This window comes from Salvelinus fontinalis, chromosome 30 (genome assembly GCF_029448725.1).
Source record: "Salvelinus fontinalis isolate EN_2023a chromosome 30, ASM2944872v1, whole genome shotgun sequence".
Taxonomy (NCBI): domain Eukaryota; kingdom Metazoa; phylum Chordata; class Actinopteri; order Salmoniformes; family Salmonidae; genus Salvelinus; species Salvelinus fontinalis.
In genome coordinates, this window is record NC_074694.1 from 34101146 (window position 1) to 34125505 (window position 24360).

General features: G+C 44.6%; 2 protein-coding genes across 3 annotated transcripts; one reads left to right on the forward strand and one right to left on the reverse strand.

Annotated features, from left to right (window-relative positions):
• The first annotated feature begins 1329 nt into the window (after positions 1-1329).
• Positions 1330-4194, forward strand: syt15 (synaptotagmin XV). Its single transcript, XM_055889538.1, has 7 exons — positions 1330-1358; positions 2013-2213; positions 2830-2951; positions 3052-3341; positions 3439-3606; positions 3694-3802; positions 3887-4194. The coding sequence occupies exons 1-7, from the start codon at positions 1330-1332 to the stop codon at positions 4189-4191; spliced, it is 1224 nt and encodes a 407-aa protein (XP_055745513.1). The 3' UTR covers positions 4192-4194.
• Positions 4195-8923: 4729 nt separating this feature from the next.
• Positions 8924-14670, reverse strand: LOC129829074 (uncharacterized). 2 transcript variants are annotated; one of them, XM_055890547.1, is made up of 5 exons: positions 14561-14670; positions 10815-11305; positions 10359-10559; positions 10158-10287; positions 8924-10018 (listed from the first exon to the last, which is right to left on the reverse strand). In XM_055890547.1, the coding sequence occupies exons 2-5, from the start codon at positions 11158-11160 to the stop codon at positions 9526-9528; spliced, it is 1170 nt and encodes a 389-aa protein (XP_055746522.1). In that variant the 5' UTR covers positions 11161-11305; positions 14561-14670; the 3' UTR covers positions 8924-9525. The 2 variants fall into 2 exon arrangements, with proteins under 2 accessions (XP_055746522.1, XP_055746523.1); XM_055890548.1 differs by having other exon boundaries at positions 14522-14670.
• Positions 14671-24360: the final 9690 nt, after the last annotated feature.

A 24360-nucleotide genomic window follows, 5' to 3' on the forward strand; every position in this document is an offset into this window, starting at 1 on the left:
AGAGGAGATTGACAGGCAAACAGACATAAAACTCAGAAAGTGTTCATACCACTTGACTTATTTTTGTATAATTTTTGTATAATTTAACCTTTATTTAACCAGGTAGGCAAGTTGACAAGTTCTCATTTACAACTGCGACCTGGCCAAGATAAAGCAAAGCAGTTTGACACATACAACAACACAGAGTTACACAAGTAATGAACAAACGTACAGTCAATAACACAATAGAAAAAAAGTCTATATACAGTGTGTGCAAATGGCGTGAGGAGGTAAGGCAATAAATAGGCCATAGAGGCAAAGTAATTACAATATAGCAAATCAACACTGGAGTGATAGATGTGCAGATGATGATGTGCAAGTAGAAATACTGGTGTGCAAAAGAGCAAAAAAGTTAATTAAAACAATATGGGGATGAGGTAGATAGATTGGATGGGCTATTAACAGATGGGCTGTGTACAGCTGCAGCGATCGGCTGCTCAGATAGCTGATGTTTAAAGTAAGTGAGGGAGATATAAGTCTCCAACTTCAGCAACATTTTTGCAATTTGTTCCAGTCATTGGCAGCAGATTATTCTGTGTTACAGCCAGAATTCAACATGGATAAAAAATATAAAACATGAATTCTCAACCATCTACATACAATATCCCATAATGACTTAGTGAAAACATATTTTTAGATATTTTTTACCAAATTTGTTGAAAATGAAATACAGAAATATCTAATTTACATAAGTATTCACAGCTCTTTGCTATGACACTCCAAATCGAGCTCAGGTGCATTTAATTTCCTTTGATCATTTTTGCGACGTCGCTACAACTTGATTGGAGTCCACCTGTGGCCAATTTAATTGTTTGAACATGATTTAGAAAGAAACACCTTTCTATAGAAGGTCCCACAGTTGACAGTGCATGTCAGAGCAGAAACTATACCATGAAGTCCAAGAAACTGTCTGTAGATCTCTGAGATAGAATTGTGATGAGGCATATGTCTGGGGAAGGGTATAAAACAATTGTGTTGAATGTTTCTAAGAGCACAGTGGTCTTCATCATTGGGAAATTGAAAAAATATGGGACTACCCAGACTGCTTAGAGCTGGCCGTCTGGCCGACCAAAGTAAGCAACCAGGCAAGAAGGACCTTGGTCGGGGAGGTGACAAAGAACCCAATGATCACTCTGACAGAACTACAGAGTTCTTTGGCTGACATGGAAGAACCTGCCAGAAGGACAACAGTCTCTACAGCACTTCACCAATCTGGGCTTTATGGAGGAGTGGTAGGGCGGAATCCACTCCGGAGAAAAAGGCACGACAGCAAGCCTGGAGTTTGCAAAAATGCATATGAAAGACTATGTGAGCATATGGCAAATTATTCTGTGTGCTGATGAAACAAATGTAACTCTTTGGCATCAATGCAAAGCGCTATGTCTGGAGAAAACCAGGCACAGCTCATCACCCGTCTAACACCATCCCAACCGTGAAGCAGGTGGAGGCAGCATCATGCTATGGGGATGCTTTTCAGCGGCAGGGACTGGGAGACTGATAGGGATAGTTGGAACAATGAATGGAGCCAAATGCAGGCAAATCCTTGATGAAAACCTGCTTCAGAGTGCAAACTACCTTAGACTGGTGTGAAGATTTACATTCCAACAGGACAATGACTCCAAGCATACACCCAAGGCAACGCTGGAATGGCTTTAGAACAAGAAGGTGTAAATCATTGAGTGGCCCAGCCAAAGCCCAGATGAATCCCATTGTAAATCTGTGGAAAGACTTGAAGAAAATCTGCAAGGAAGAATGGGAGAAAATCCCTAAATCTAAAGGTGCTTCTACAAAGCATTGACTCAGGGGTGTGAATACTTATGTAAATTAGATATTTTTGTATTTTATTTAAATAAATTGACAAAAATGTCTGAACTTGTTTTCACTTTGTCATTGTGGGGTATTGTGTGTAGATGGGTGAGAAAGAAAATAAATTTAATCCATTTTAAATTCAGGGGTATGAATGCTTTCTGAAGGCACTGTATTTCAGATCCGACAATGTTATTGGCTGTTGGTCTGTCTTTGGGACTCTTCCTCTTGCTTCTGATTGGTGTATCTGTCTACTTCCTGTGGAGGAGGTGCGGCCAAAGACGATACCAGGAAATGGTCACCATGATAGCCCCCTTCCCAGCGTGCACCACTCCAATTCTCCTGACCAATCAGAGACCCAGGTACAGGTGAGTGTCAGGTCACAGCCCCTAAATGTGTGTGTGTGTGTAGGAGTGTGTTCTTCTGCCCAGGCGTTGCTGACGCATGCCAGATCTTACAACACCTGATAAGGATTTTTAGTATCCGCTAACCACATGATATGTTATAGCAATCTGTCAGTCGACGACACAGTCGACGACACAGTCGACGACACAGTCGACGACACAGTCGACGACACAGTCGACGACACAGTCGACGACACAGTCGACGACACAGTCGACGACACAGTCGACGACACAGTCGACGACACAGTCGACGACACAGTCGACGACGTGGCACGCAACCATTAGTTGATGCATGCAGCATCTGAGCAGGGGAACACAACCTATATGTGTGTAAAGAAAGAGAGCAATATGTTAGATAATGGTCGTGTTCCCCTGCTCAGACGTTGTATGCATTAACCAATGGTTGCGTGCCACGTCATCGACTGTACCTTCAGGCACCAGATTGCTATAACATAGTGGTTAGCTGATACCTAAAATAGGTCTGGGATGCGTCGGTAACATCTGAGCATAGGAACATGACCGAAGCCACTGCGTTATTTGTAGATGTTATGATAATTTCCTGTGCCTCTCTCTGTGATAGGCCAGATGAGATCCCATTCTTCCTGCCGCCCCGATTTAAACCAAATCTCAGGAGCGAGGAGGGGGAGAAAGAGGGACGGAAGGACCTCAGCAGCACCCATCGTGGATCTCTCACAGTAGGGAGTAGGTTAGAAGGGGGTGGGGGGGGCAATACTGTCTGTATGTCTCGCATCTCACCAACTCCCACTAATTGGGCTACTTTGTGCTACTTCTTCCTCTCTAGGCTGGTATCCAGTAGGTAGTGTAAGGGCAAGTCTGTACTGGATCCCTGATGTCAGTGAGATGTCACCCCCCCCTGGTCGCGCCGTGCGACTGTGCTTCTCAGTGACCTATCGCCATGACAACGAACAGCTTTATGTCTCGCTGCTCCGCCTGAGCAACTTGCCAACATGTTTCTATAGTAACGACACACTGGCAGATCTGCGACTTCTCCCTGACGACCGTCGCCGACACAAGGCCAGGGCCCGATGCAGGGGGCGCGACCCCGAGTTCAACGACAGCTTTGTGTTCCAGGTACACACAGAAACACACTAAATTGGTTCCTTTTACTCCCACTAGAAAAACTCACCACCCACACTCTCTCTCTCTCTCTCTCTCTCTCTCTCTCCAGGTATCGGGTGTGTGTGTATCTGAGAGTGTGCTCAGTGTGTACGTGTTGAGTGTGGATCGGGGGGGCAGACACCATGCGGTGGGCAGGGTTCTGTTCCCTATTGAAGGGGAGCTGGGGGAGGGGGGCAGGCTGCTCTGGAGAGACCTAGAGACTAAGGACGAAATGCAGGTACACACACACACATGCAAACGTGCGTGCACACAATCTCACACACACAACCTGCAGTTTGTATCTCTCTTTTTATCTCTCTGTCAGTGTTCAGGTCTTGGTGATATTCAGGTGTCTCTGAACTACAGTCCGTCTCTACAACGCCTCACTGTGGTCATACTGAGAGCACGCAGCCTGCAGATACACACTGACACAGGTGAGTGTGTGTGTCTGCATAAATGTGTGTGTGTTCTGTTATCGGGTGTGTTCTCAAGTGTGATTGTGTATATTCTGTTTTCAGGCGTGTGTTTCCAGGTGAGCCTAAAGATCCACACTCGGGTAGTGAAATCCAGACGGACACCAGTGGTTAGTAGTGGAGCTGAACATGGCTTCAACCACAAGATGACCTTTAAGCTCCGCCCCGCTCAGCTCGACCAGACCTGTCTGATCTTGGAGCTGATTGTATCAGGCCTTACCCCAGTAGGTGTGGTGGTGCTGGGGCCATTCATGTATGCCAGGGGGCCTCAGCTTCAGCACTGGACTGACATGGTCAATACACCCAACGAACTGGTCAAACAGTGGCATGGACTAGGCAAGCCCACATAACACACACACACACACACACACACACACAGTAAGATAATTTATTTAATTGTCAACATTTTTCACAGAAGTCTTTCACAATAAATAAATTCCTTACTCCAACTTCCTTGTAGTTTCTGTGGTAATTGACCACTGTAATGAGTGCGCTGGGAGTCAGGAAGCAAGTTCAGGGAGTAAATAACTTAATAAATGAACAAAACACAATACAATACAAAGACCACCACACAGACAAGAAACAGAAACAATGACACCTGGGGAAGGAACCAAAGGGAGTGACATATATATAAGGAAGGTAATCAGGGATGTGATGGAGTCCAGGTGAGCATAACGATGGTGACAGGTGTGCGCCATAACGACCAGCCTGGTGACCTAGAGGCCGGAGAGGGAGCACACATGACAAGCACTTACAGGAACACGCGTGTATAAATGATTTGACAAACCCTACAAAAAGAAAGTTATATATTTTGTATTTACAAAACAGATTTTCTCACATAGTTGTGGTTGAAAGGTCCAATGCAGCCACTTTTATCTCAATATCAAATCATTTCTGGATAACAATTAAGTATCTTACTGTGTCTGTTTTCAATTAAAATGGTCAAAAATAAAGAAAAATAGCTACTTAGCAAAGAGCAATTTCTCAATCAAGAATTTTGCTAGGACTGTCTGGGAGTGGTTTGAGTGGGAAGAGGAAAAGTGAAAATGAGCTGTTATTGGCAAAGATTTGGAATTATCTCTGTTATTGATCTATTAACTAATTTACCACATAGTGATGTCATCATGGAAGGCCAAAACTCCCCCCAGCTCTTACATTAAAAGGGCATTATAATTTGATTGACGATTATTGTTATACATTTTTTTTATCAAGGGAGGCGAAACGCTTGCTGGCTTCCTGTGCATTCAATGCTAGGGGCGGCAACAATGTCATACTCTTTATGACCAGACAGCACCAGATAGATGGCCTACACACACAGAGACATAAAAAGCATATCAAATAATTGATCTTTCGTCTCTCTCTGTGTTTTCATCATTTGTATCTCAAATGAGAAAGCATCTGAGTCGAGCGCAACAGCGCCCCTCTGTCGCTTTATGTGTACGCCATCTATGTGATAATGTCTGGTCATAAAGAGTATGACATTGTTGCCGCCCAACAGATACGGAAAGAAAAGTAGTGTTTTATGTCACAGGATCTGTGAAGACAAAGCATTAACTCATGAATTATGGACAACTTATGAACTAGGGTGTAAAACATGTTTTGATTCAACTCATGTATTTGGCCTTTGACTGCATGCTACCTATTCTGCGTGTCTTCATGTATTTAAAATTGCTTTGGCTGAGAGGGTAGGATACCAGCAGTGGTGTAAGCCTACTGGAGGGTAAACGCAAGTAAACGCCCTTCACCCAACTTTAATTTTATTTTGAAAGCATAGGGAGAGTTTACCCACCAATTATTTTAACACCAGGCTACATCACCGGTAGGCCTATTTGAAGTTCATGGAAATACACATTGTAGCCTAGTCTAGTAAACCGTGTGTGTTAGGGTTACCATCTCCTTTTCCCCAGGACAGTTTCAGCCCCATTTCAGGTGTTGCGACTTTTCAGGCTACAAAAAAATGAAAAATGTTCAGCAAGACGCATCAATTAATGTAGGCCTAATCAATGGCAATCGCTGAATGTCATTAGGCACACGGTAACAGATGTATATTTCCATTCATCAAATGGCGTTGAGTATACATGCAGTTTGGATGATGGAATTATTTTGGAGCGGACGAACATGCCTACTTTTTGAAGTGATTTGTTTGACAATCAGATGAAAATATCATGACTGGTTGTGTTACTTTAAAAAGCAAAAAACTATTACCTTTTAATGTGGCATGTAAAAGGTAATCATGTTTTGCATTTAAATTATGTCATTATTAGGCCCACAAAAAAAATGTGTGCACGCGCAGAGACCCCCGAATGTCATAGTGTATTTCGCACTCTGTATCCATATTGCCTGTAAACTACACTACTGCTGTCCTCATTACCTCCAAGCGTTTATTCAGTCACACCATCGGAAGACATAACTTGAACTGTAGCCTACAAGCCTATTCCTCCTCTTTTCCCGCGATCCATCAAACACATTTGGTGTGTCATCATAGAGCCAGGCTCTTTTACGCCCTCTTCCGAATGGTAGCTATAAATGCAGAGGTTGCGTACAGTTCAACAATATGATGAAGTGTGAATATTTCTGCCACCCACATACAGGAAAACGGTTCCAAATAAATGACATTATTACGTGTTCCACCACCCATGTTATTTACATTATTAAATGTCCATGTGGGCTCTGTTATGTCGGTAAAACCACCCGCTCTCCCAAACAGAGAATTAGTGAACATAAAAGTTAAATCAGGAGAAACGACAGCGATTATCCAGTCACAATACATTTAAAAAACATTACATTTATTCCTTTAGATACTGTGGCATAGAGAAAGTCAAATATCAGACAGGGGAGGTGAAATAAATAATTATCTGAGCAAAAGAGAATGTTTTTGGATTTTCACCCTCCAGACATTATTCCCAAAAAGTCTTAATGATGAAATGCCCATGCATGTTATGTTGTAAATGTGAACATGAATTAATGCTATCACTTGATTTCAGATTACTCTGGCGTTTTTTCTTGCGCTGTGCCCAATGATTTATGAAAGCTTACTTGGTAGGTAGATGTCCTCATTGTATTTGAACGGATGTGGGTGGAGCAATGTCTACATAAGGGTGCAAACTATAAACACCCACTAAAGCTCTGACGAAGGCTTTGTTGCCGATACCTAACGCTTAATAAAGAGCAGTGATACTATCAAGGGCAGTGTGCGGGTTTCTTCTTTTTTCTCATCATACTCACCTGTTACCATGCACCTGCAACAAAGATAGCTCAGATGTGCAAGTGCCTTTATGAATTTTGAATCATAGAGATCTTTGACTTGTGGTCAGATTCGCTCAGGCAGAACAAATTTGGGTGTTTATTTCAATGCTGATTTGAATGTCATTGAGAAAACAGAAAGGTGTCAAAACATTTATTTTCGCAAACATCCTTTCTGAATTTAAAAGTAATCATCTAGTTTTTCAGAAGTATCTGTAATCCGATTAGAATTTTTGCTGGTAACCTAATGTATTAGGCCTACAGTAAGATTTTAATAATACTATGTGTATGTTGTGTAGTAAGCTGTTAGTAGCCCATGTGCCTCACCCCAATATTTCTTTCTATTTCACCTCTTAATTCTGCCTAGTGTTCTGACTTGGTGGTGCACATGTAGACTATAACCTGTTTTAGAGAAATGTAATCATTGAATATTGTAAGAGCTTTCATTGTCTACTTATACGCCCCCTTTATTTATCCTATGGTTCTGACTAGGTGTACAGGTAGAATACTGTAAGAACAGCCCATGTTCTGAATTCTGTCGCTGTACTTTTCAAAAGTGCTGAACAAATAGTTACACTATGTCCATCCTACTGTAGCTTGCTCATGAATGTCTTAATTGAAATTACGGATAGCCCCTTATCGCTCGTAGTCCCCTTATGCCATAGTTTGTACATCTCATTGTCATTAGAAATCACATTTGTTTAAGCAAGTCAGCCATATCAGCTATGTTTTAAAAGGCAGTAAATGAGGCTGAATGAACTGTTTCGCAGCCAGACAAGGCTCCGCTGATAGCCAGGTGTAGCAGTGGTAAGATGTTGGGACTGCTGTTGGGACAGCTTTATGTAGGCTGTTTGTGGGCAACCTTTGTCACCGTTATAGTGAAGTGAATGTATTGTTTAGTGTTGTGTATTGGCTTTGCTGGTATACATCCAACTTTTATTTATTTTTGCCCCACCAAGATTTACATGCTAAAATCGCCACTGGAGATGTGTTGCGCTGCATAAGGCAAATGGTGGTCACACCAGATACCATTTTTTAAAGTATCTGTAACCAACAGATGCATATCTTTATTCCCAGTCATGTAAAATCTATAGATTAGGGCCTAATGAATTTATTTCAATTGATTGATTTCCTTATATGAACTGTAACTCAGTAAAATCTATGAAATTGTTGCATGTTGCGTTTATATTTATTCAGTATACTTTGGATTGTTATTTCTTGTTTATTTTTTGTTTGCTTGTGTATTTTTGTATTTGTGAGACATTCTACTGCACTGTTGGAGCTAGTAACATAAGCATTTCGCTGTACCTGCTGTAACACCTGCAAATCTGTGTACACAACCAATAAACTTGAATTTGTTTAAGCTGGCCCAGGTGAAAACTGGATTGGTTTTAAAAACCAACCTGCCTGCCTCCCAGGCGTGAACCCCGTTTAAAGCCCTTTGGAGAAGTTGTCTCAAAACAAAGTGACGCACGTCAAGCACGTGGATTAATGACTTAAGATTCTATGTTTTCTAATGCAAAAGTGTTTGCCCATGATAAAAATGCTTATATGCTTTATCTACCTTCTCAAGGAAAACTACTTTAAATTCAAACATATACTGTTTGGAAAAGACGTGTGTTTTTGAACGAAGCACCATGCTACCTTGTTGACAATATGACCGGGACAGCACAGATTACTATTCGATTTCAGAAGGGTGCTCCTCCCTCACTGCTTTTGCCCGGTCACGTCACAGGCCATATCCCAGTGCACCCCGGTTCAGCTTAATCAAACTCCCTCAGTGATATAGATCACATACTGCAACATTGATTCTGTTAGAAAGAAATACATTTACCTTGGTTAAGAAAATTAAAGCTTTAATACAAGTATTTCAGCACTCCAGGTTTCAATATAAACATACAATCATTGACTAAGTACTGGCATAATGTGTTCCCCATGTTACAGTAATGGAGAGGTGGAGAGAGCTATGAGGTCTACTCCTGATCGAAATCAACTGGGCTATCCAATGCCAGATGAGTAGGTCAAACAAAGGTACGGCCTTATCCAAAGACCCGAATTGAGACTAATTTCTACATTGTAGATTTTTCAACATCAACACTTCTCTGTCATTTGAATTGATTTCCACTTTAATAAAGCTGCAATCATCACCTCTGTGCTTAACAAATAAACATATACATTGATTGAGTGTATCAGTAGGCAACAGCTGCAGCACAAAAACTAAACTAAAATACTCAACCAAAATGATGTGACGCCGCCTGAACGTCCCCCAGTGTCCTCTACAGGTCTTCCTCTGAATGTTTGGGGTTCAATATCCCAGACCTGAGTGACGTCTACACATCACAACGTTACTAAGACTGTTCTGCTCCCAGCCACCCCATTGGGGAAATGTTCAGCGAAGTCTGACTCCTGTTAAGCATTGTTTGTTCAACAATTAAACATCTTCAGAGCTGTACCGTGGCGTTGAGGCCACTGGATATGGTCTCGTAACCGACGGAGACAAGTGTAAGAACACTGCTCTCCACATCCTCTGGCTGACGATGCCCTTGATCCTGCTGCTGGGTTGTATCCATGGCAACACCAACCGGGGTTCCGGGCTCCTGCAGCTGCGCCTTCTTCCTGCCTCGGCCCCTCCCTTTGCCCTTCCCCGATCCTTTCCCTTGACCTTTAACCCCGCCCACTGCCCTGTGCGGTTTGTCGTTGCCGTCGTCTCGGGGCTTGCGGTGGCGGCGGCGGATGCGTCTCATTGGAGGACCCGTGTCGACGGGATCGGTTGCAGCGGCGCCGGACAGGATGCGAATCTGTTTGTCAATCACCATGGTGATCATGTCTAGGGCGGTGTCGAGCATCCCGAGGCCCAGGCCGTGAGTCACGTTGTCGAACAACGCACTGTTGACCGGGTCGTGGAAACACGTCCTCATCGCCTCCAGGTGGCTCCTATCCCAGGTGGAGTGGGCAAAGGTGTGTTAGTGTTTGTCTCACTGTACAGAAAACACATAGCTCATAGTCAACTCATGACTACACTGTGCTGTAACCACACTAACCAGGTGTGGTGTGGGTGAGGGTTTGGTATTACCTGGTTTCTATGACCTTTGACCAGTGTTGAACTGTGTTAGTCTCTGGTATAAGCTGCTTGGCCATGTTTCCAAAGTCCACGTAGTCATGGGCAAAGTCCTTCATGTCGTTACACAGGGCTTTGGTGTCACCTGGAAAACACAACATTTTAACAATCTAGAAACCGCGAGAGATGCCCGCACACAAACACGCACACACTTACCCTCTGTGAGCTTGGAGAAGGAGGAGGATACAGCAGTAGTAGTACTAGGAGTGAGGCCCAGTATATTTAGAGACTCCTGAAGCGTTTTCTTGCTGGCCGGGCCGCGGCTGACCCTGGTGTATGCTGCTAGCGAACGCAGAGACATCTTCTCTGGAGCCTCCAGACGACGCTTGATCTCGTCATAGGGTATCAGGTACTTACCTAGTACCAAAGGAACAATAGATGAATGATACAATTGTGTTGAATCTTCCGCTTATTCCATACTACAGCAGGTAAGGCCAACCTTCCTCCTGGAGAACTACTGGGCGTGAAGCTAATAATGGTCCCGAGGAGTAGCTGATAGCTAGAATCAGGTGTGTTAGAGTAGTAGGACAGGAATATCCTGCAAGATGAGAGGTCTCCAGTAGGAGGGGCAGCCCTGGCCTAATCCCCTCCTTCTCTGGCTGTGATACTTACGGGCCTTGGAGCTCTTCATGTTGGGGTCCAGGAGAGACGACACCTCAGCAAACGGAACGTGGGGTACGTGGTTGTGGTCCGGAGCACCAGTCTGAGTCTGGGTTTGCATCTGGTTCACGTCCCCCATTCCCTGCTGCCCCTGTCCATCCCCCAGCACCATGGAGGGGTATTTGGATAGCCCTGGTAAACCTGTCAGCCCCTCGACCATAGTCTGCTGAAACACCCCCTGTCCCACAGAGTTGGTCTGTTCTGAGGAGACTTGGAAGATGCCCATGACAGGTTTCCCCACTCTAAACACCATGTTGCCTTGGGAGTCCAGCCCCGCCAGGCTGGGATTTGGTTCCATCTGCTCGGATGTAATTTCCTCTTTACTTCCTGTGTGGCTGTTTTGGAGTGCGAAGAGCTTCTCCTGAACTTTTCTGTATTTGCCTCAGCTTCAGGATTAGGATGAGTTTGTGCTTACAACGGCTAAGGTCAGTTTAGGGTAAAGTCTATAAGACAGAGAAAAAAAAGCCGACATCAAACAATGTGGTCTACAGAGTAACTATCATCATCATGATCAATATTGCAATAAAAACATTTAAATCAACATCTGTGATTCCCCGATTAGAAATAATTGCCACCAGTAGTATGAAAAAATATTTATCATCTTTCCCACCCTCTCCAACTGAACAATTAAAATTACTTCTATTTAAGATTGTATTCTGGTAAATAATAAATGGGTAGGTCTATTACATGGGTATGGCATATACACTGTGTACAAAACATTAGGAACAGCTTCCTAATATTGAGTTGCACCGCCTTTTCCCCTCAGAACAGCCTCAACTCGTCGGTACATGGACTACAAGGTGTCGAAAACGTTCCACAGGGATGCTGGCCCATATTGACTCCAATGCTTCTCACAGTTGTGTCAAGTTGGCTGGATGTCCTTTGGGTGGTGGACCATTCTTGATACACACGGGAAACTGTTGAGTGTAAAAAAAACCTGCAGCGTTGCTGTTCCTGATACACTCAAACCAATGTGCCTGCCTCCTACTACCATACCCCGTTCAAAGGCACTTCAATCTTTTGTCTTGCCCATTCACCCTCTGAATGGCACACATACACAATTTCGCAATTGTCTCAAGGCTTAAAAATCATTTTTTAACCTGTCTCCTCCCTTCAGTGCCCCTTGACTTTTCCCACATTTTGTTGTGTTATAGACTGAATTAAACATTTATTAAATGTCTTTTGGGGGGGGGGGGGGGGGGGCTACACACAATACCCCATAACGTTAAAGTGGAATTATGTTCGTCATTTTTACAAATGAATAAAAAATGAAAAGCTGAAAGTTCTTCAAATAAATGTTTATTGGTCACATACACATATTTAGCAGATGTTACTGTGGGTGTAGCGAAATGCATATGTTCCTTGCTTCAACAGCGCAGTAGGATCTAACAATTCACATCTAAAAAGTTAAATAATGGAATACTTAAGAAATATTAGGATGAGCAATGTCAGAGTCCGGAGAATAAATAAATAAATGTGATGAAATGTATAGACTATATGGACAGTATATGGACAGAATATGTAGTATATCTGAATAATAGTATATGTACAGCAATAGTTAAATAGGATAAGTATTGAGTCAATAAGTATTAAACTCCTTCGTTATGCCAAGCCTAATTAAGTTCAGGAGTAAAAATGTGCTTAACAAGTCACATAATACGTTTGCAATAATAGTATTTAACAGGGTTTTGAATGACTACCTCATCTCTGTACCCCACACATACAATTATGTAAGGTCCCTCAGTCGACCAGTGAATTTCAAACACAGATTCAACCACAAAGACCAGGGAGGTTTTCCAATGACTCGCAAAGAAGGGCACCTATTGGTAGATGGGTACAAACACATTTTAAAAAGCAGACACTGAATATCCTTTGAGCATGATGAAGTTATTAGTTACAAATTGAATGGTGTATCAATACACCCAGTCACTACAAAGAAACAGGTATCCTTCATAACTCAATGTCTGGAGAGAAAGGAAACTGGTCAGGGATTTCACCATGAGGCCAATGGTGACTTTATAACAGTTACAGAGTGTAATGGCTGTGCTAGGAGAAAACTGAGGATGGATCAACAACATTGTAACGTCACAATACTAACCTAAATTGACAGAGTGAAAACAAGGAAGCCTGTACAGAATAAAAGTATTCAAAATAATGCATCCTGTTTAAAGCAAGGTACTAAGGTAATACAGCAAAAGAAAATTGGGGGCAAATCCAATACATTACCGAGTACCACTCTCCATATTTTCAAGCATAGTGGTGGCTGCATCGTGTTATGATTATGCTTGTAATCGTTAAGGACTGGGGAGTTTTTCAGGATAAAAAAGAAATGGAGCTAAGCACAGGCAAAATCCTGGCGGTAAACCTGGTTCAGTCTGCTTTCCACCAGATACTGGGAGATTAATTCACCTTTTAGCAGGACAATAACCTAAAACACAAGGCCAAATCTACACCGGAGTTGCTCACCAAAAAGACAGTGAATGTTCCGGAATTGCAGAGTTACAGTTTTGACTTAAATCTGCTTGAAAATCTATGGCAAGCCCTGAAAACGGTTGTCTAGCAATGATCAACAACCATGATTGGGGACACTGCCCTGTGTAGGGTGCCGTCTTTCGGATGGGACGTTAAACGGGTGTCCTGACTCTCTGAGGTCATTAAAGATCCCATGGCACTTATCGTAAGAGTAGGGGTGTTAACCCCGGTGTCCTGGCTAAATTCCCAATCTGGCCCTCAAACCATCATGGTCACCTAATAATCCCCAGTTTACAATTGGCTCATTCATCCCCCTCCTCTCCCCTGTAACTATTCCCCAGGTCGTTGCTGCAAATGAGAACGTGTTCTCAGTCAACTTACCTGGTAAAATAACGTTAAAATAAAATAAATAAATAAAACCAATTTGACAGAGCTTGAAGAACTTTGAAAATAATAATGGGCTAAATGTTTCACAATCCAGGTAAGCTCTTAAGAGACTTACCCAGAAAGACTCAGGACCTGTAATCGCTGCTAAAAGTGAATCTAACATGTATTGACTCATTTTTACAAAATGTTAGAATTTTTCTTCCACTTTGACAGAGAATTATGTGTAGATTTTTGACGTAAAATTACAATTAAATCCCACTTTAACACAAGAACATTTGGAAAAAGTCAAGGAGTATGAATACTTTCTGAAGGCACTGTATGGCATGGTCTTATGATAAGAGCATTTTTTGGTCATTATGCAAATAACTTAGTTTTTGACGTCACGTTTGTTTTCTCTAGCTTTTGTTCACCCTCGCCTTTGCTTTGGCGCTAACCTAGCCAGACTTTGCTATCAAGCTAGCTAGTTTAGTGTCTTGTAAATGGCAAGGACAGCCACTTCCTTCGTAAATCAGACACGGCACTGTACCTTGCTAACTACTCAGATTGTACATTGGGCCCGAAGTGTTACAAGTCCATTCTATAACTGCTACCATTGCAATTATACACGAAGCCCACTCGCAATTCTGTTTTGTGAAAAGTAAACCATTAATATTGTCTGTGTCTGTCTAAAACCTAAACATGGCTGGCTAGGCCGCAATGGGGGCACTGTGGAAAGGCTTAATCAGGTCGATCTTAATCGACCTGATCTAAAATAGAATACAACACATTCCGATCAGGTTGAATAAAATGTTGCCGCTAACCTTCATTGTAGTGCAAGTAGTGAGGATTTTCCGACTCACCACTTTGCTCCTTGCTTTTCCTAACAGCAAGCTGATCCTAGAACGGTGCGTGGTGAGACAGGAGACATTTTCCTTCTTCTCCAGATCTCCTTCGGCGGGTTGCAAATCAGCTCTACATCTACTGCCGCTAAAGCGGCATTATCCCTGCGCCTATTGGCCACATCACGCATCATTCAAGTATCTATGACACTTCTCATTGGATGTTGCTGAGTGTCAGTCCAATTGAAGGTGTGGGATTTCCGGTTGAAAGAGGGCTTGAACAATGGGATATTTTGCATCGGTATAATCAGCACAATATTACGCCAGACAATACATTGTTTCTTCATTCTGATTTGTTGTGAAAAGATAGTGGAGTGTAGATGTAATGTTTTTGCACACACTTTGTTCTATGTTCTATGACAAACAACTCAGAAATGTGTTATGTGAATGATGTTTATTATTTAAAAAACATGTACAGGATATATACAGTATGTAAAACACACACACAAAAAAAAAATATATATATATACATATATATATATATAGTGGAACGATCCTGGGTTTATAAGCGCGGAAATCGACTCTGCTGCTTGAGCATGCTTTTGCGGCACAGTCGATAGCGCGCCGGATTTCGGGCTAGAAGGTCGAGGGTTCGAGACCTGCTCCCTGCTTGTTTCATTACATTACATTACATACATTCCCAGGGTCGTTACAATACATACAAAGTTCCAGAGTCATGGTTTCTCTGTCATTATAGCACATTGGAAAATAACAAACCAGATAAGTGACAAAATACTTTAAGGAAAACAAAGACAAGGGGATTGAATGGACAATTGTCAAAGTGAAACATTCTCCATTCCTGTCTCCACTCCTGTCCTTTTTTAAAGCAGCTACACTATGTGTCATTTCAGAACATTTACAAGAGAATAAGGCACAGGTATGTCTGAGATAAAGCTAAAAAAAAAAGAGTCTGAGGTGTCTGTAACCCAAAGTATTTCTCTTCAGGATCAGGGTAGGTGTCTCTGATTCTCCTGACACAACAGCTGGGCATGATGCCCCCATCGCCACCGGCCAGGGCGCCGGACCTCCACATGAGGTACTGCTTGTAGGCTTTGTGGCAAAACAACCTGATGTTTTCATCTTCGTCATCCAGCTTTAGCAGCTCCCTCCTGTAATTAATCGATGGATTGGATTTATTACGGTTCTCCGGACACTTAAAGCGCTCAAATGTCGCCCACCAACAAGACCTGGGTTCAAATAGTATTTGTCCCCCCCTTTCAAATACTTGGAGTGTTGAATTAGCCTGTCTGACTCTGGTGACAGATGGTTGGTGTTTGCACTTTTGGGACTACTTTATTCTATTGGTTCCATTGTGCCGGACTTAAATCAGGCCCAGCGTGAGTATTTGAAAGAAAAATATTATTTAACCCAGGTGTTATGTGAAGTACCCACCTTATCAGTAGGCCATGTGTTGTACGGTCTTGTAGAGAACCAACACATTTAAGTGAGCCATCTGGCTGACACATTGGTGTGGTTGCTGGCTGCAACACATCCTCTCTGCATTGCTGGTGGTGGTCATCTCCCTGCAGTGTGAACACACACCAGTCCGGCACCCCAGGAGCAGCTGGTTGTGGCTGTGTGATGCAAGGCTTTGCTCGTTGGAGGTCGAACATCGGTCCTGGACATCTTTTAACTAAACTTAACAAAAAAATAAACGTCCTCTCACTGTCAACTGCGTTTATTGAGATCCGGGCTCTTCGCTGGCCATGGCAGAACACTGACATTCCCGTCTTGCAGGAAATCACGCACAGAACGAGCAGTATGGCTGATGGCATTGTCATGCTGGAGGGTCAGGTCAGGATGAGCCTGCAGGAAGGGTACCAAATGAGGGAGGAGGATGTCTTCCCTGTAACGCACAGCGTTGAGATTGCCTGCAATGACAACAAGCTCAGTCCGATGATGCTGTGACACATCGCCCCAGACCATGATGGACCCTTCACCTCCAAATCGATCCCGCTCCAGAGTACAGGCCTCGGTGTAACACTCATTCCTTTGACGATAAACGCAAATCCGACCATCACCCCTGGTGAGACAAAACCGCGACTTGTCAGTGAAGAGCACTTTTTGCCAGTCCTGTCTGGTCCAGCGACGGTGGGTTTGTGCCCATAGGCGACGTTGTTAACGGTGATATCTGGTGAAGATCGGCTTTACAACAGGCCTACAAGCCCTCAGTCCAGCCTTTCTCAGCCTATTGCGGACAGTCTGAGCACTGATGGAGGGATTGTGCGTTCCTGGTGTAACTCGGTCAGTTGTTGTTGCCATCCTGTACCTGTCCCGCAGGTGTGATGTTCGGATGTACCGATCCTGTGCAGGTGTTGTTACACGTGGTCTGCCACTGCGAGGGCGATCAGCTGTCCGTCCTGTCTCCCTGTAGCTCTGTCTTAGGCGTCTCACAGTACTGACATTGTAATTTATTGCCCTGGCCACATCTGCAGTCCTCCTGCCTCCTTGCAGCATGCCTAAGGCACGTTCATGCAGATGAGCAGGGAACCTGGGCATCTTTCTTTTGGTGTTTTCAGTCAGTAGAAAGGCCTCTTTAGTTTCCTAAGTTTTCATGACTGTGCCCTTAATTGCCCACCGTCTGTATGCTGATGGTGTCTTAACGACCGTTCCACAGGTGCATGTTCATTAATTGTTTATGGTTCATTGAACAAGCATGGGAAACAGTGTTTCAACCATTCACAATGAAGATCTGTGAAGGTATTTCTATTTTTACAAATTATCTTTGAAAGACAGGGTCCTGAAAAAGGGTTGTTTCTTTTTTTGCTGAGTTTACATCCATCAACAGATCTTTTAACTCTTCCTCTGACATGGCCTGGATTTTGGCCTGAAGAGATAGAAAAGTAGGGAATTATGGCAAATGAGTGTGGTTTGCACTTTTAGGACTATTCAATTGTGCCAGGCAAGCACAATCAAGCCCAGCTTTATGTTTCTGTAATACACACATCGACCTGTAATTTTTTCTCTTCAAATTCTCTCTCCTCTTCTGCTGTCCTCTCTCTAGGTGGCACTATCGTCAAGAAAACAAAAATAAAATGTTAAACAGCAAATCGTACCAGTAACATGAGATAACTACCTCGTTCATTGAACAAGGAGACTAAGGGCCAGTGAGAGAGTGACACACTAAACCTGTACAAAATGTTATTCAGCGTGGCTCTCAGATTACTCACGTTGTTTTGGGAGAGGATTATCTTTACAATGTGAGACACACCATATTGAAGAGGAACACTGTCTGTTCATACATCCATGTGGCACCCTGTCCTGATCAGACGTTTCCAGATAGGGAAAAGGAACAGAAATGACCAGGAAACAAATAGAGTTATAAACACCTATTGTAGGTCTACCATTTGTAGGGATCCTAATAGAAGATTGCCGCACCCACAGACCTTTTCCCCAAATTCCTCCATTGATGCCATTGTAAGATTTGCATGGAAACTTCTACATACCAATCTAAAATTAGGAGGATTAGATTTGGGCCTTTGGAAAACCTTCAGAAACACCCCAGGGCCTGACATAAGACTTGCTCTTACCACGAACCATCATGGTCCATGGATACTGCAGTACAACCTGGACTTCAGTGACTTCCACCTAACCAGGCCCCGGAGTTGAGGAGAGCTGCAGGCTGTCCTAAAATAAAGACCTGACAAACAAACATCCATCAAAATAATAATTCTTAAGAGTTTAAGAATATGTCCCAAGAGAAAAGATAATTTGCCCTTATTAAACTCGACAGATCATTTTCCATCAATGGATGTTGATTTAACTTGTTTTGACTGCTATTATTAAGCAATAAGACCCGAGGAGGTGTGATATATGGCCATACCACGGCTAAGGGCTGTTCTTAGGACACAACCCTTAGCCGTGGTATACGCTATTTGCTCCATACCACCACCAAAGGTATCTTATTGCAGCGAACATAAACTGGTTACCAAAGTAATTAGATGAGTAGAAATTCCTATTTTGTCATACCCCTGGTACACTGCATTCAGCCAATCAGCATTCAGGGCTTGAATTACCCAGTTTATAACTGAAAATAAATCCCATTTGCGCATGTACATAACTATAGAACAATCCTAGGGGAGAGTTTGAGTGATGAAAATTGGATAGAGTATCTCAATCTCTTTGCAAGAAACACTTGGATGAACTTCAAAAAATGAAAGTTCTGCTATTTCCAAGAAATTGTGCCTTTGTTATGTTTATTTAACTAGGCAAGTCAGTTAAGAACAAGTTCTTATTTACACTGACAACCTACCCCGGCCAAACCCTAACCCAGACGAAGCTGGGCCAATTGTGCGCCGCCCGATGGGACTCCCAATCACAGCCGGGAATAGAACCATGGTCTGTAGTGACACCTCTAATACGGAAATGCAGTGCCTTAGACCACTGTGCCACTCGGGAGCCCAATATGTGCCAGATTTTAAGACTAAAAAACATTATAAATGGCCTATTTGCAAAATTTACTTATTTCAATAGGCATACGTGTCAGGTTTTGGCCAGGACTGTTCTGGTTTTGGTCACTAGATGTCCCCATTGCACCTTTTTTGAACCTTTTGTTTTTTCCTTGCTCTAATTATTGTTTGCACCTGTATGTCGTTCCCTTGTTAGTATTTAAACCCTGTGTGTTCCTCAGTTCTTTGCTCAGTGTTTGTATGTTAGCACCCAGCCCCAGCCCAAGCCTTGTTATGAACATATATTTTCTCTTGTTGGATTTTCCAGAGGTTCTCTGGTTTTGTTCTTGGGTTTTTTGGATTAGTCTTTTGAGGTTCGTTTTTTCCCTTGCTGTTCTTACCACTTTGTGGATTTTCTTTGTATTTTGGAAGATATCCATTTTTTGCCTTTTGGCTTTATTTTGGACATTGTGGATATATATTCTTTGCCTGAAGATCTTGTTCTTTTATTAAACCACCATCTTTAGTACTGCTCTGTCTGCCTCATCTTCTGGGTTCTACCGGGTCCTGACAGAAACACTGAGCCATTAATATGAACCCAGAGGCAGCCAGTACCCAGGACTTTTTTCCCATGCTGTCCCACCACGAGGGGACTGTCCAACGTCACGAAGCTGCTCTGGTTCAGCAAGAGGCCTTAATGGCTGGACATTCTCAACTTCTGTCGGAGATGATGACTTCCATAAAGCAGATTTCTGATCAACTTTCCCCTGCAACCGCTTCTGCTCCAGTTCATCAGATTCTAGTGCCCGTGGCAGTTAACCCCCTGGCTGAACCTCGTCTGCCGCCTCCCCAACGGTTCTCAGGTGATCCGAGTGTTTGGAAGGGGTTTTTCACCCAATGTTCTCTCTCCTTCGAGCTGCAACCCTCGTCGTTTCCCACCGACCGGTCCAAGATAGCATATATCATCACCCTGCTGTCGGAAAAAGCCCTAGCCTGGGCTACTGCTGTGTGGGATGCCCAAAGTCCCTGCTGTGCCAGCTACTCTACCTTTGCTGAAGAATTCAAGCGAGTGTTTCAAGGTCCTACCAGCGGTCCTGACTCAGCCAAACAGCTCCTGACTCTCCGCCAAGGTCGGCGCAGCGTGACGGACTATGCCATCCAGTTCCGCACGGTGGCAGCAGCGAGTGGCTGGAACGACGAGGCGCTCACAGTGTGCTTTTTGAAGGGTCTTTCCGACACCATCCAAGATGAACTGGCCACTCGGGAACCACCGGACAACCTCGTGTCCCTGATCAAGTTGGCTTCACGCATAGACCAGCGTCTGAGAGAGAGAGAGCTCAACCGTAGATCTCTCACCCTAGCTCCTATCGGTTCCAGCTCCGAGTCTCCACCTTTATCCTCGCTGACTCCACCGGAACCCATGCAGGTTGGACGCATCTCCCAGGCTGAGAGAGACCGCCGGATGAGGGAGCGATGCTGTCTATATTGCGGCAAACCGGGCCATTTCCTCTCCATGTGTCCCGGGCTCCTGGGAGGACTGTAACGGGAAACATAACCTCCTCCCATCCGTCCAACTCCCGCCTGCTCATTCCAGTTACCCTTTCCTGGGACAACCACGAGCTTCACCTTCAAGCCTTGGTAGACTCTGGAGCCGCAGGTAACTTCATGGATGGTGTCTGGGCGAAGGAGAATGGCGTTCCCTCTGAACCTCTAAGTGACCCCATAAGGGTTACTACGCTGGATGGAAGCCCTTTGGGATCTGGACTTGTCACTCGTGTCACTACCTCCTTGCGACTTTCAGTTTCCCAACACCAGGAAGTGATGAACTTTCATCTGACCTCGTGTTCCGAGTTCCCTCTCGTCCATGGATACCCCTGGCTTCACAGCCATAACCCTCACATCGACTGGTCTGTGGGCACTATCAAGCAGTGGGGTCCTACGTGCCAAGCCACTTGTATCTTCCCGAGTTCCCAGAGTTCCCCTTCCGAGTCTCTAGAATCCATCGACCAGTCCCGAGTTCCTGAGTTTTACCATGACCTCAAACCGGTATTTAGCAAACAGAGGGCCACCAAACTACCACCCCATAGACCTTACGATTGCCCCATCGACCTGTTTCCGGGCACCTGCCCCCCCAGGGGTTGGATCTTTTCCCTATCTCCTCCCGAACGAGCGGCTATGGATACCTACATCAAGGACGCTCTGGCAGCAGGCCTCATGCGTCCATCCACCTCGCTGGCGGGAGCAGGGTTTTTCTTTGTGGCTAAAAAAGACGAGGGATTACGTCCTTGCATCGACTACCGGGGACTTAATGCCATAACCGTCCGTAACCACTACCCGCTACCCCTTATGGCCACAGCCTTTGAGCTGCTCCAGGAAGCAGTGGTCTTCACTAAGCTTGACCTGCGGAACGCATACCATCTTGTGCCCGGGGACGAGTGGCAGACCGCTTTCAACACGCCTACTGGTCACTACGAATACTCGGTGATGCCCTTCGGCCTGACCAACGCCCCGGCTGTGTTCCAAGCGCTCATAAACGATGTGCTTAGGGATATGCTTAACATTTTCGTGTTTGTTTACTTGGATGACATCCTCATCTTTTCGAGCTCCCTTCAAGAACACACTAAGCATGTCAGACAAGTGCTCAAACGCCTCCTAGACAGCCATTTGTACGATAAGCCGGAAAAGTGTGAATTGCATTCCTCTCGAGTACAATTCCTGGGATTTGTAGTGGAACCCGGTCAAGTCCAGATGGACCCCAAGAAGGTAGGGGCGGTAACGGATTGGCCCACCCCCAAGTCCGTTAAGGAAGTTCAGCGTTTCCTGGGCTTCACTAACTTCTACCGCAAGTTCATCAAGAACTTCAGCTCGGTGGCAGCCCCTCTCTCAGCTTTAACCAAGGGTGGCAACACAAGGTTTCTGTGGGGAAGAGAAGCTGAGACGGCCTTCCAAGGACTCAAGCAGCGCATATTCTCTGCTACCATCCTGACACTACCGACGGCGGATTAACCTTTTGTGGTGGAGGTAGACGCATCAGAGGTTGGTGTTGGAGCTGTCCTGTCTCAGAGGGGTGAAGACAAGAGGCTTCATCCTTGCGCCTTCTTCTCTCACCGGCTTACCCCGGCCGAGAGGAATTACGATGTGGGGGATCGTGAACTCCTAGCGGTTAAGATGGCATTGAAGGAATGGAGACACTGGCTCGAGGGGGCTTCTCAACCGTTTCAAGTGCTTACGGACCACAAAAATCTGGAGTATATCCAGCAGGCGAAGCGGTTGAACTCCAGACAAGCTCGATGGTCTCTTTTCTTCAGCCGATTCCAGTTTATCCTCACCTATAGACCCGGGTCGAAGAATCTCAAACCGGATGCCTTGTCACGAGTCTACTCTCCTGCCATTCGAGAAGATACTGACATGACTGTTCTTCCTGCCGCTAAGATCGTGGCTCCAATCTCGTGGCAAGTTGAGGATACCGTGAGACAAGCTCAAGCCATCGAACCGGGTCCTAAAGGAGGTCCTGCCAATCGGTTGTTTGTTCCCAAGGCAGCAAGATCCCAAGTCCTTCTGTGGGGGCACTCCTCTCGCCTCACCTGTCACCCGGGCGTAGGTCGCACCTTGGAGTTCATTCAGCGTAAGTTCTGGTGGCCCACCATAAAAGAAGACGTTGCCACTTTCGTCAAGGCCTGTTCCGTGTGCTGCCAGGGCAAATCTCCTCCTCCACCAAACTTTACAGTTGGCACAATGTATTCGGGCAGGTAGCGTTCTCCTGGCATCCACCAAACCCAGATTCATTCGTTGGACTGCCAGATGGTGAAGCTTGATTCATCACTCCAGAGAATGCGTTTCCACTGCTCCAGAGTCCAATGGCGGCGAGCTTTACACCACTCACGCTTGGCATTGCACATGGTGAGTTAGGCTTGTGTGTGGCTGCTCGGCCATGGAAACAAATTTCATGAAGCTCCCGACAAACAGTTATTGTGCTGACGTTGCTTCCAGAGGCAGTTTGGAACTCTGTAGTGAGTGTTGCAACCGAGGACAGATAATTTTTACACGCTTTGCGCTTCAGCAGTCTCATTCTGTGAGCTTGTGTGGCCTACCACTTCACGGCTGAGCCGTTGTTGCTCCTAGACGTTTCCACTCCACAATAACAGCACTTCAGTTGACTGGGGCAGCTCTATATGGGCTGCCATTTTATGAACTGACTTGTTGGAAAGGTGGCATCCTATGACGGTGCCACATTGAAAGTCAGTGAGCTCTTCAGTAACGTCATTCTATGGCCAATGTTTGTCTATGGAGATTGCATGGCTGTATGCCCGATTTTATACACCTGTCAGCAAAGGGTGTGGCTGAAATGTCCAAATCCACTAATTTGTAAGGGTGTCCACATACTTTTTTATATATAGTGTAGGTGTTTCCATAATCTAAATAGGATCCCCAATCAGAGACAACGATAAACACCTGCCTCTGATTGGGAACTAATCTAGGCCACCATAGACCTACATAATGCCTAGACTACACACACACACACACCTAGACATACCCAAAACCCTAGACAAGACAAAAACACACATACCACCCTCGTCACACCCTGACCTAACCAAAATAATAAAGAAAACAAAGATAACTAAGGTCAGGGCGTGACACATAGTAACTCATATACCCAATCCTAACTTTTTTCTGGCAGTACCAGATCCTCAATGTTTAGTAACACTGTCAGGCTATCCACCATCTTCCCATCTCGTGTCATCTGGAGGCGCTTTGCCTCAATAAGAGAGCCTCCTTTCAGGTGTTTTTTTATTTCTTTCATGTTAACAATTTCTCCTGTAATAACTCCCTTCACCAACTGCCGTCCAGTTTGATCCGGCATGCTACTATCAACCACACGTTTACATACCTGCTTGAGTTTGAGCACCTTTAGCACCTTTAGCAGACACGACCACTCCTACCCACCAAATCCCTAGTCAACGCGATCGTACTCACAGCCATGACTCCACCCTCATCCTTAAATTTCCCCAACACCTCTCTCAGTACAACACTGCGAATCCGAACCTCCCTCGTCACTCCTCTCCTCCGACAAGACATGCAAAGGCTCCTCAGGCTTCCTCTTCTTCTTAACTTTTACTCTCACTACTCTACCTCCACCTTTTTCCACTCCACCACTACACTCCATCCCGTCCTTCTCAACTCCTAACCCCCCTACCTTTTCATCCATCTCTGCTCCAGTCACAGCCCAGTGTTGCTCAACCACCTCCACTGGATTTCACGCTCCAAAACAAAAACCAGGCAGCCTTGTGCATGATTACTGTCATTCGTCTTGCCTGCGCAGTGGGTTCACCTGAACCAATTCTTGATCAGCTCGCCCGCCACACAATAATGCTT